Source organism: Eretmochelys imbricata, chromosome 18 (genome assembly GCF_965152235.1).
Source record: "Eretmochelys imbricata isolate rEreImb1 chromosome 18, rEreImb1.hap1, whole genome shotgun sequence".
NCBI lineage: Eukaryota > Metazoa > Chordata > Testudines > Cheloniidae > Eretmochelys > Eretmochelys imbricata.
In genome coordinates this window covers 10,143,690-10,156,334 of record NC_135589.1, presented here as the reverse complement: position 1 = coordinate 10,156,334, position 12,645 = coordinate 10,143,690, and the positions used below count along the sequence as shown (strand labels likewise).

Below are 12,645 nucleotides of genomic sequence, written 5' to 3'. Positions count from 1 at the left end.
GGTTAATTTGTGGAGGGCCACTAATCAATCCTATGTTTTTTTCTTTTAATCCTGACTCCCAGTGCTCTGCTCTAATCAGAAGACTTCATGACCTTCATGTTTATAATTGCAAAAATTGGTTTGTCCCAGTGGTGCTGAGTTGTAACGCTTGTCCTGGGTAAACCTGCCTCCAGTACAAAAGTGACCTGATGTGTCCATACCGGAGATGGGAATTTCTGAAGTGATGTGAGACCCACTGAGTTCTCTTCTTCATGTCAATACCCAGAACACTGTTTGGTCTCATACCAGCAATTTCATGCAAGCCGTGTGGTCTGAGCCCTGAGCACATGTGGAAAGGATAAGCTCTGCTTGTGAATGGAGTGAGTTTGTTCCTGTATTGAAGAAATCACATCCAGGTAAATCTTAATGGAATGCTTTACTCCTGGCGTAGTGACTGGAGGTTGGTGCTTGGTGATCAGTTAGAATCACAGATTATGTGTGTGTGAGAGAGAGAGCAAGCTTTCAGATATGTCCAGTCCTGCCCTCCACCAACCATCTCTTTCAGAAGCATGGAAAATTCCTCTTGGTGTTTCAGTACTGAAGAAGGTGTGTCTTAGTCCATCGTTCACAATAAACATAAGCACTGAGGAAATGCTTAATCCCAAATAGCAACACCCATGAGAAGAAAAGTCTGAGGATTTTTCTCGCATGCAGGGAGAAAGGACATGAGCTACATACAGGGGATTTGCCTAATTGTTGGTGGTTCGGTGCTCACTTTGCATTTATTCTCAGGCAAAAGGGTTTGGAGTGGAACTATAAGTGTAGGGGCTCCTCCACATTCTCCCTTACCAAAAAAAGGGTCATTTTGTAAACCGGCTTTACAGAGTTCAGTGAAAAGCCATCTAGCGGTCATTGATCAAAGGGAAAGGCGGGGTACTTTGCTTCCTTATTCCCGGGGGCGTTTGATTATGAAATCTCCGTTGGCATTGGGAGAATCTCACAAAGCATGTTATTGTGTGTCTTGGGTCCTGGAAACATTTGGATTTTGGCAAGGTTGGGTGGGGGAGGGGATGTGACACCGACAAGGGGAAAGGAGTGATCATTTACTACTTAGATGGTCAGCTTGCCGAGGCAGGGACTTTCTTCTTGTTCTGGGTTTGTACAGCACCTAGCACAAGGGGATGGGGACCCCTAAGTGCCAGTGCAATACAAATCAATAATAATACCATTGCTACTGTCCAAGTATACAATATATGGGGCAAACCCTCTAGTGTGGCCTGGGGTGCAGCACTCTGTCCCCTTGGGAGGGCCGACATTAGAATGGAACATGTGTCTCGCTGACAAGAGGTCTGCTGAGCTCTCCTATGACAGCATAGCCAGCCATGAAGGGGTGAATGCCCGTAGCGATGCATCACCCGCTGGGCCTTGTACATTCCAGCCCTATTATTTGTACTGCTTCAGCTCCGCTCCCTTTCTTTATGCTACGAAAATAACCCTCCCCTTCCTGCTCCTTTTTGCGTTTCCTCTCCCACGCACACTTTAAATTGACTCCTCATTAAAAAGCGGGGACTCCTGGCTCCTCCCTGGCTTCACAGGCGGGTGGAACAAGGGGATGGAGAAAGACAGGTGAAGAGTGCTGAGGAAAGAGCGAGGCAGGGTATGGAGGAGAGGAAGAAGGAATGGCCGGAAAAGGGCAGAGGGCCGTCCTTCTGCGCTCCTCCTGCGTGGCTCTTTCCTGTCCTCCTCTCTCTCCCCTCCCTTTGTGAGTATTTTTTCTATCCCGTTTTCAGGCCTGAAGCAGGTGATCTTTTAGGGGACCCCCTGCTGGTTTTGACTGTTTCAATATCAGCCCTTTGAAGCCTTCTGGGGTTTGCTGAGACCGGATGGTACTGCCACACCTTAATTCTAAGCAGGCGGGTGCTGACTTCCTGGCTGTTGAAGGAGGAGAAATAGGAGACAGGGGCCTGGTGGTGCTGGGGGAGGCTTCCTTTCCACATTGTATCACAGTATAACTCTTCCCCCCCCCTCCCCACCCCTTCCCCCCACTCTGATCCCGACTTCCAGTGGGAACCTATAACACTGGGTTGCCCTACTGCTCAGTCTGCCTCCAGTGGCATAAACAGGCCTGAGCATCATGTGCCTAATCTGCTGTTCCTCCCCCCGCCCCCCCGCCCCCTTGTTGTCCCATCTCAAAGCATTTTCAAACATATGGGTTGGGGCTCCACCAGAGACCTGACCAGGCAGCACCTAGTTTTACTGAGTAACGTTAGCGATGCAGTCTGCTCCTCTATCCATTTCAACAGAAAGGAGCTGAAATTGCCCATCTCAGAGCAATCCAAGACTAGGGGAGGCCTTGGCAATGGCTGATTGTTGAGCATTTTTATATTGAGGTAAATTTGCACAATACCTAGGATGAGAGACGGGTCCCTGTCCCAAAGAGCTTTTAACGTCACGTAGATAAGACACAACACTGCAACCTGTAGGCAAGTGGTGTGTGGAGGGATCACTGGTAAAGAGACTAGCGTGGAGAGGAGTTCATGGGAGAAAGGAGGTTTCAGGAGGGAGGAGGAGAGAGGGGTTTGATGGACAAAAGGTCATTTTTTATTACTTGCATGGTGGTCGCACCTCGGAGCTCCAGCCCTGTGATCAGGAATCATGCTGGAAACAGCCCTACTGTATTATGTATGACCAGGTCATCAAGCTATTGGTCTATATGGCCCTCATCACTGTTGTATCTGAGCACCTTGCAAACAATAATTCATTTATCCTCCGAACACTCTAGTGAGAAAGGGACGTACCGTAGTCCCCATTGTACAGGTGGGGAACCGAGGCACAGAGAAATCAAGTGACTTGCCTTAGGTCACACAGGATGTCTGTGGCAGATCTGAAGATCGAACCTTAGCTTCTAGCCACAGGCCCATGTTCCCTCCCCTGACTCCACTGTGTTTGCAGTATAGACAGGTCCTGTAACAGAGTCAGAAATTGTTTCAAGACCTCGGATACCCTGAGTCTTGCTCCAGTTTACAATTTTAAAAAGGCAGTAAAGCAAAGCCAGGGTGAAGGGAGACACTAGGTAAGAGAAATGAGAAAAAGAGGAGTCTTAAACTGAGCTGCATGTTCAGACAGATTTGGGAGCTAAGCTATGGAAGCTGTTGGTCCATGCTGGCTTTTTACTAGTTTGATTACTTGAGTGAAGGGATTTAAGTGTTTTGGGGGATTCTTGCGGGCAAAGGATGGATCCTAGACCTCAGTGTTTTACTGCCAATGCCAAGTGCAGTTAAATAGTAACTTTAATACAAGGGGGCTATTTTTTTCTTTAGGTTTAAAAATGTGATCCTTGCATTTACGGCTCACAAATGATCAGACCATGGCTTCTTCATGGCAATGTGTCTCTATCAATTTATTTCTCATTAAAAATTTTACACCACAGTAAAAGTCAATAGTAAGAAAACTATGGAACTTTATAACCTGTTAAATCAGGCCACCCGTTTTATATAATGCAGCCTCGGGATATTATCAGGATTTTAAATGAAACCAAATCAATCTCATGTGGTTCTTTCCCTCTGTGACTGCATATGCTAAATACAAAAAGGGGGAGGGAAGAATCATTGGCTTTGAATGACTGTTACTAGAGAGTTTTTGGCAAGGGGGAGACGAATTGATCTTCTCTTCATATGAACGGCTTCTCTGGGCTTCTGCATTAACGATGCTTTCTCTTCCTGCTCTTGCAAAGCAAAAGATTTCAGTTTGTCACATTGAGGGAACCTGTAGTGAAGTGTCTTTTTTTACCCTTTAATTAAAGCAGAGTAACATTAGGGATTGTTAGGTTGCAGCACAGGAGAAGAAGATTGTAACACATTGATCTGTTATGAGGCTGGGTAAACTATTAATTATTAGATAAGAACATAAGAACGGCCATACTGGGTCAGACCAAAGGTCCATCTAGCCCACATCCTGTCTTCCGACAGTGGCCAATGCCAGGTGCCCCAAAGGGAATGAACAGAACAAGTAATCATCAAGTGATCCATCCCCAGTCACCCAACTTCTGGCAAACAGAGGCTAGGAACACCATCCCTGTCCATCCTGGCTAATAGCCATTGATGGGCCTATCCTCCATGAACTTATCTAGTTCTTTTTTGAACCCTGTTATAGTCTAGGCCTTCACAACATCCTCTGGCAAGGAGTTCCACAGGTTGACTGTGCATTTTGTGAAAAAATACTTCCTTTTGTCAGTTTTAAATCTGTTGCTTATTAATTTCATTCGGTGATGGCTAGTTCTTGTGTTATGAGAAGTAGTAAACAACACTTCCTTATTTACTTTCTCCACACCAGTCATGGTTTTATAAACCTCTATCATATCCCCACTTGGTCATGTCTTTTCCAAGCTAAAAAGTCCCAGTCTTATTAGTCTCTCCGCATATGGCAGCTGCTCCATACCCCTAATCATTTTCATTGCCCTTTTCTGAACCTTTTCCAATTCCAATATATCTTTTTTGAGATGGGGCGACCACATCTGCATGCAGTATTCAAGATGGGCATAACATGGATTTATATAGAGGCAATATGATATTTTCTGTTTTATTATCTAGCCCTTTCTTAATGATTCCCAGCATTGTTAGCTTTTTTGACTGCTACTGCACATTGAGTGGATGTTTTCCGAGCACTATCCGCAATGACTCCAAGATCTCTCTCTTGAGTGGTAACAGCTATTATTTGTAAGATGTAAAATCCCTCCAGTTCTTCCAGGGGTAGGGGGGACATGAGTATTAATAGGAACTCAGTGTTATTCAGTGGAACTCATCCTGTAAGGCAGGAGGTAAACTGCAGAACAGCTGCAATTCCAAGGGTTCAGGAATGTACACAGAACTTTACAGACACACACAGGAGGGCAAGGGGCCAGAGCCAGAGCTGGTGTAAGTCAGCACAGCTTCATTGACTTCAGGATCTACGCTGATTTACAACACCTATCCTTGCAAGGTGCCGACCCATGCTCCATTGAAGTCAGTGTCTCTCTGCATGGGTGCCAGGATCCACCGAGGTGGGTATGTTTGCAGAACTGAGACCCTCCATTAAAATCTAAATTTTGTGGCTTAAGCCAATCTCTGCTCATTATGCCAGAAAGTCACATGTTTGAGAGATGCCCAGACATATTAGCACAAAAGGGTGGGTGGGAATGAGAAGCCATTTCTAAGGGATGAAACTAAAATAACTAAAAAAAACTCCATTTTGACTTGCACATAGGGTGACCAGATGTCCCGTTTTTAAAGGGACAGTCCCATTTTTGGGGACTTTTTCTTATATAGGTGCCTATTCCCCCCCTCTCCCCCCGTCCCGTTTTTTCACAGTTGCTATCTGGTAACCCTACTTGCACATGAAAGTACTTTCTCCCTGCGCATGAATGAAAACCAATTGAAAGTCATTGCTCAGCCTTCTGGAGTGGTTTCCTGCAGCACCACGGTAGACGTCAACTTTGGCAAGAAGGTGACATGTTAGATTTAGGTCTTGTCTCCAGACTGGAATAGCCCTGATTCAGTCATTGGTGGCTAGCAACCAGTGTAGTTGTCTCAGTGCTGACCCCTAGAGAACATGCATGTGTTTGCCCTGAGGTAATGAAGGTGTGTTTACCCATGTTATGAGGGTGAAGACCAAGAAATTCCAAAGTGTGTTTACCAGGCAATGCCGCTGATCACGTGGTCACCAAAAGCTTCAGGGGCGCAATAAGATTGCCAGTGTTGAACACAGATTGAATATCCAGACAGACCTAGCTAGAGATGGATCCGGGTGGTACTCAGTCTGCAAGGAGGCTACGTCCCTGTGGGATTTGCCATGCTCCTGCTGCCACCCCTCAGCCCCCTGCCCACCCCTGGTGGGAATCTAGTTACACTGCAATCGGTACTAATTTTGACTTGCCCTTGTCCGCACTTCGGTGTCAGCAGCACCAATTCAGCTACACTGATGGCTGAGGTGGGGCTAGTCCAGAATGCAGGCAAGGCTCAAAATGAGCGAGACTCTGGAAAAGCAAGGGCGGCCCAGGGCAATTGCACGAAAGCATGGATAGTCAATAGGCAGACCGTGGGCCAAATCCGGACCGCCAGCCACTTTGGAATGGCCCTCAAAATCTTTATTTACTTCTTCTTATCCTTATTGTTCATTTATTTTTATTATTTTCTCTGGAGTCTGGATCTTGAGTATACCTTGACCAAGGAATTTGGACCCTGCCAAAAAATAATTGACGTCCCCTGCACTAAAGATTTGTATCATCAGGTCAGTGCTAAAAACGTCCCTGATATTTCTTAGGTGGCTCATTGATTTGGCTGAGCAGGACTCTGTTCATCTGGGGCCATGGGAAAGATTCTCCAGATGTAAATGCAAAGCAGGCTGGGAGGATCAATTTCCACTGTCTAAACAGTGCCCTTTGATTTATTGCCATTGGAAGAAGAAATTCTTTATCTCCCTCTCTCTCTCTCTCTCTCTCTGAAGGAATTGCTTTACTGTTTTTAATGTCGCTCTTTAATAACAGCCCTGTTTGTCCAAACCCTGATATTTTGATAACCTTTAGAATTCAGAGGACATTCGCCCCCTGTTTTGACTGCAAGAGTTCCCTTTGGATTAAGTAATTAAGGGGGCTTTTTTTTTTCTTTTTATAAAGCTAGAAGGTGACGAAAACGGTGTGCCTGCAGAGTGATTTTGCCAGACAAGAACTGAGCACACCAAGGCCCTGAATTTCAAGTTTGAACACAGAGGGGAAATAAGAAGATAGTCATTCGGATGAAGCTAGCTGCTGCAGCTCACAGCTGTCCCAAAAGCATCTCTGCAGCCATATGTATGCGTGATGTGTGGTGACATTTTTGCAATTAGTGCGTTGTATGGGGCCCTTTCATACTGGCGAGGCAATTTAGCACACAATGTTGAGATGAATCACTCTTCCTGTGGAGGTGTGTGTATGATGATGCTGCCAAAGCGATCTTGAAATGCTAAGGAAAGAGAAGCAGCAATCTGTGTGGGGCATATGGGTTGATATTTTTCTCCCTTCATCTGAGGGATGCTGGGAGGGGAGAGTAGGTTCAGGTTTCATGGTTTTAAGGCACAGGGACACATTCAGAGGTGATGTAAGTGCAACGTGGTTGTAAAGGAGTCTAATATGACGTGGTATATGTCATGGGGATGAAGGAAGGTATAAATTGAAGTGTGAGGTGGCCTAATTTAATTTACCCCTTCTTACACTCTCATGTTACACCCTTCTGGTATGATATGGTGTAAGTTACACTGTCTTAGATCACACACACGTACCAACATGTAACTTGCATCACCCCTGAATTTGGCCCATGGAGAGAATAGTGTTTCGTAAGTGAAGTGATCTAATTCGGCAGACTGCCCTTCAGTCTCTCTTTCCCAGTGCACAGTGGTAGGGTGACCAGATGTCCCGATTTTATAGGGACAGTCCCGATTTTGGGGTCTTTTTCTTATATAGGCTCCTATTACCCCCCACCCCCGTCCCAAGTTTTCACACTTGCTGTCTGGTAACCCTACACAGTGTGCCCAACCTCTCTGCATTCAGCATGCTCCCAATAACTTTTGTCTTCTGTGACACGCAGATCAATATCAAGTTCTAGGGTTCTGGGTCCCCCACAGTGTTTCCATTTGATCTTTGCTTGTCTTCTGTAGTGTCTGCTACGTTGGAGAGACATTGTGGTTGACATGAATGGAGGGGCTGTATCTAAATCCCTTTGAAAATCTCAGCCCATATCTTTCTGTTTTCCTGTGTGTCTTGTACAGCACCAAACACACAATTGGCCTTTAACAGATAATACAAATTTTCAGAGAGCTGCATTGAATTGATCATGGAGCAGGTCCTCAAAGAATCAATCCTGAAGCACTTGCATGAGAGGAAAGTGATCAGGAACAGCCAGCATGGATTCACCAAGGGAAGGTCATGCCTGACTAATCTAATCGCCTTTTATGATGAGATTACTGGTTCTGTGGATGAAGGGAAAGCAGTGGATGTATTGTTTCTTGACTTTAGCAAAGCTTTTGACACGGTCTCCCACAGTATTCTTGTCAGCAAGTTAAGGAAGTATGGGCTGGATGAATGCACTATAAGGTGGGTAGAAAGTTGGCTAGATTGTCGGGCTCAACGGGTAGTGGTCAATGGCTCCATGTCTAGTTGGCAGCCGGTGTCAAGTAGAGTGCCCCAGGGGTCGGTCCTGGGGCCGGTTTTGTTCAATATCTTCATAAATGATCTGGAGGATGGTGTAGATTGCACTCTCAGCAAATTTGCGGATGATACTAAACTGGGAGGAGTGGTAGATACGCTGGAGGGGAGGGATAGGATACAGAAGGACCTAGACAAATTGGAGGATTGGGCCAAAAGAAATCTGATGAGGTTCAATAAGGATAAGTGCAGGGTCCTGCACTTAGGACAGAAGAATCCAATGCACCGCTACAGACTAGGGGCCGAATGGCTAGGCAGCAGTTCTGCGGAAAAGGACCTGGGGTGACAGTGGATGAGAAGCTGGATATGAGTCAGCAGTGTGCCCTTGTTGCCAAGAAGGCCAATGGCATTTTGGGATGTATAAGTAGGGGCATAGCGAGCAGATCGAGGGACGTGATCGTTCCCCTCTATTCGACATTGGTGAGGCCTCATCTGGAGTACTGTGTCCAGTTTTGGGCCCCACACTACAAGAAGGATGTGGATAAATTGGAGAGAGTCCAGCGAAGGGCAACAAAAATGATTAGGGGTCTAGAACACATGACTTATGAGGAGAGGCTGAGGGAGCTGGGATTGTTTAGTCTGCAGAAGAGAAGAATGAGGGGGGATTTGATAGCTGCTTTCAACTACCTGAAAGGGGGTTCCAAAGAGGATGGCTCTAGACTGTTCTCAGTGGTAGCAGATGACAGAATGAGGAGTAATGGTCTCAAGTTGCAGTGTGGGAGGTTTAGATTGGATATTAGGAAAAACTTTTTCACTATGAGGGTGGTGAAACACTGGAATGCGTTACCTAGGGAGGTGGTAGAATCTCCTTCCTTAGAGGTTTTTAAGGTCAGGCTTGACAAAGCCCTGGCTGGGATGATTTAACTGGGAATTGGTCCTGCTTCGAGCAGGGGGTTGGACTAGATGACCTTCTGGGGTCCCTTCCAACCCTGATATTCTATGATTCTGTGATTCTATGATTCAAGCCAGCACTAAAATAATCACATTGATACAACCAGCTCGAAATCCTTTCCAAACATATGTTACATTTTCCGACCTTTTAACTCAGGTAATTGTGTAAATATGGGAACTACAGCAGAATCCAAAGTAAATCTGAGGTGTTCTCACTCAAGTTCCCTGTGACAGATATGGGGAACGATGCTGCAAATCCTTATTCATGCGAGTAGCCCCTGTTTCTCTGAACTGTCCCTTTGCAGTCAATGTGAAGCACCTTTGAAGTCAATGACGCTGTTCTTTGTGAGTTGGGCCTACTCTCATAAAGGTGGTATTGCAGATAGGTGCACAATCCATCAGGGCTGCAGGGGCTTACATACATTTTCAAGATCTCGGCTAGCTCTGCATTTGCAAATATATGTTAAGTCTTTGCAGCTTTCTCGCTCTTGCATTCCTTCAATAGCACATTATCATAAAAGTAGTCCCTTGGCTTGCGGGGAGTTTGTCACAGATTCAAGATGAATGTACATAAAAAGAATCTGATTGTAATTACTGTGGCTCTGTTCTGCTTTTTGGAAAGTCCAACCTCCTGCAATGACGAAAGGGCATTATGTAAAGAATAGCGTGGTCCCAGGTAGCATGAGTTGAGTTTGTTGATTGTCAGAAGGCGCGCATAGAGGCGTTGACTCTGAAAGCAGCCTTAAAAAAATTAATGGCCTGGTAATTTTCCTAGTCTGATTTTTCTAATTGTTAGGAAAAGCTCTAGGAATACCTGATTTCATTTTTTTCTCAGCCCATCTTTGTCTCCCAGTGATGTGGGACTGGGGTTAATTTGAGATCTGATTGGTGTATTGACAGACCTGACTCAGGTTTGCTATTCTGCACAAGGATATTTTGTGGGAAGGCAGAATAATGGAAATGAGCAACCCCAGTCAAGCATTTGGGCCAAATTCAGACCTGGTGTAATGCTGAGTCAGAGGTATTGACCCTCTAACACCAGATCTGAATTTGCTCCTTATACAGGAATAAAAATAAATAAGTAGATAAACCAGTGCAGAGGAACTATGGAGACCCAATGACATGTTAGAGTATAAATACATAACAAGGCCAAGTGTGAGCCCCACCAGTCATGGAGGACCGGTTGCTTCCTGCTTTGGAGCAGGAATCTTTGGGGGGTGCTCATCTTCTTCCGTGTTCACACAGATAAACATCTAGGGCAACAGTTTCAGAAGTGCCTAAGTGATTTAGGAGTCAAAGTCCCATTTACAAAAGTCACTTTGGCTAAACCTCACTGAAAGCCAATGGGATTTAGACTCGTACATGCCCAAGTTGCATGTTGAAAATGGGACTTACCCTAAGTGATCTCGGAGCCTATGTCTACATTGCAATTAAACACCCACAGCTGGCTCATGTCATCTGACTCAGGCTTGTGGGGCTGTTTAATTGTGGTGTAGACGTTCAGGCTTGGGCTGGAGCCTAGGGTCCTGGGCTCCAACCCAAGCCCAAATGTCTACATTGCAGTATTTAGCCCCGCAGCCCACGCCCTGCCAGCTCGTCAGCTGACCCAGGCCAGCTATGGCCGCGTCACAGTACAGATGTGGCACGTTTGAAAATGGTGCCTCTCTTATCTTTCAAAAGTTGCCCCTCTGTGAGTACAGCAATAAATGCAGAGGACAATGCTGTTCTCTAGTCAGCGCTCTCCTATGGGCTGTGAGGTGTTCTTGCGAGTGCTGGGGCGCATGGGACCTGGTGCTCTGTCAGCACTTCCTCCAGGCACACAGCCAAACCCCCCACAATGTCCTGGATCACCTTGACTCGTCCCACTTGGCGACAGGGTCTTCAAGGAGTTCAACCACCATCCTGAAGGATGAAATAGATGAGCTGCTGAAATCCTACATGGCTGTCTCGTCGTGAACCCCATTTTCCTTCCTCCCACAGTAAGAGTAAGTGCCCTGGTTTGCTTCTTGCAATGTCTGTCTAAATAATTAGCAGCCGCTTCCAGCTTTCAAACCCTTTCACCCACAAATGTGTGTGGGAGGTGACATCAAACTCCAATGCTTTTCCACTGTCATTCCTGCCCCTTGATGTTTGACCGTACATGCTGCAACTGGAAGATGCCTCTTGTGGTTTTCCCCTGCAGAAAGTTCATTCACTTCTTCAAAAATCATTATTAAAATGAAAATAACCCATTGGTGATGTGCTCACAACTCCTATCGATTTGAGGGGGATCGGCATGTGTGCATAGAAAAGAAGGAAGAATTTTGTCCTGGATCAATGTGTCTGGAAGAGAATAATGTGCACATTTGTATCTTTTGTGGAGGGTAATCCTCATTTTCCTCCTAGCAGGGTTTCCGCATGGCGTAAAGAGTGCAGGGGCCTATTGAGTGTTCCTGGAGTTCTTCATTTGCAGGGCTAGTGTGTGTCAGAAAGGAGCCATCATTTTTATATCTTCTTATTGATCAGATCAGCGAAGTAGCACATGTCCATAGGCACGCGCCTTGGATCCAGAGGAGGCAGAATATCAATTTAGAATCAGTGTCATACATAGAAAACAACATGATGAGGACAGAAAATTGGGCACAACTGATCAGTTCGACCTTCAGTGAACAGTAGATGCACATCAAAACCCAGAGTACTGTTCATTTGGAGGCTAATGAGCCAGATCGTAAGCTTGTGTAAATCAGCATTACTCCATTAAGCTCAACACAGCTGTGCAGATTTCCCAGCTGAGGATCTGGCCTGGCGTTGTTACATACATTTTTTTTTTCAGACAATGGAGTCCACGCCAAGCTTTCTCCTTCCTCTTTGCCATATAAACCTTCCAAAGGGACAGTTGGGACCCTGTTAAATACCTGCGTGATTATATTATAGAAACCTAAACAAATGGCCTTCCAACAGGTAGAAACTGGGTTAAACCAGTGAGTGCCCTATCCTGCAAAGTCTTGTGAGTTGTGATATTGGCTTGGAAGCAATGACTGAAAAAGCTCTTTAGCAAGTACTTAAACCTCATTGAAGTCAAAGAACTTAAGCATTTGCCTCAGTGCTTTCCTGAATTGGGGCCCGAGTGTTTGAATGATTTGTGCTCAGTCCTGCAAAGTGCTGAGGGCCTCTGTAGAGATGCGGCGTTCCCTCAGTTCTCACTGGCTTGAAGACAAGCTGAGGATTCTCATCCCTTCTCCAAGGACCCGTGCTACTCTGCAGAAAAGGGCTCAACGACAAGTGAAATCAGTGACGAGTGCAGCAAACGAGGATGTTCTCAGCTGTTACAGGATATGGGAAATGCACACAGATGTGGCATGTAGGGGTAGAAATCGTTAACTCCTAAGAGCCAGATTGGGAACCCCTTACTCTGAGCAGATGAGATTCTGTGCAGTGCCTTAAAGGGCTACAGCACAGAACTTGCAGCCTAGGGGAAGGGGGGCTAAGGCATCTGCAAACCACATTCCCAGGCTGCCCAGGATCTGCAGCGCTATATGTGCCTGTGGCTGTTCTTCTCAGTTCCTGCATCAGGGGAATTCTCC

At 45.8% G+C, this 12,645-nt stretch overlaps 1 protein-coding gene across 2 annotated transcripts in view; it reads left to right on the top strand.

The window, feature by feature from the left end:
* The window catches only part of KAZN (kazrin, periplakin interacting protein), a 393,973-nt gene that overhangs the window by 93,921 nt on the left and 287,407 nt on the right, over positions 1 to 12,645 (top strand). Inside the window, exon 3 of one of the 2 annotated variants that reach the window (XM_077837232.1) lies at positions 8,167 to 8,192. The exons of the other annotated variant lie outside the window; for it this stretch is intronic. Within the exon in view, the coding sequence (XP_077693358.1) occupies positions 8,167 to 8,192 (26 nt within the window). The remainder of the gene's footprint in view (positions 1 to 8,166; positions 8,193 to 12,645) is intronic. 2 annotated transcript variants of the gene reach the window in all.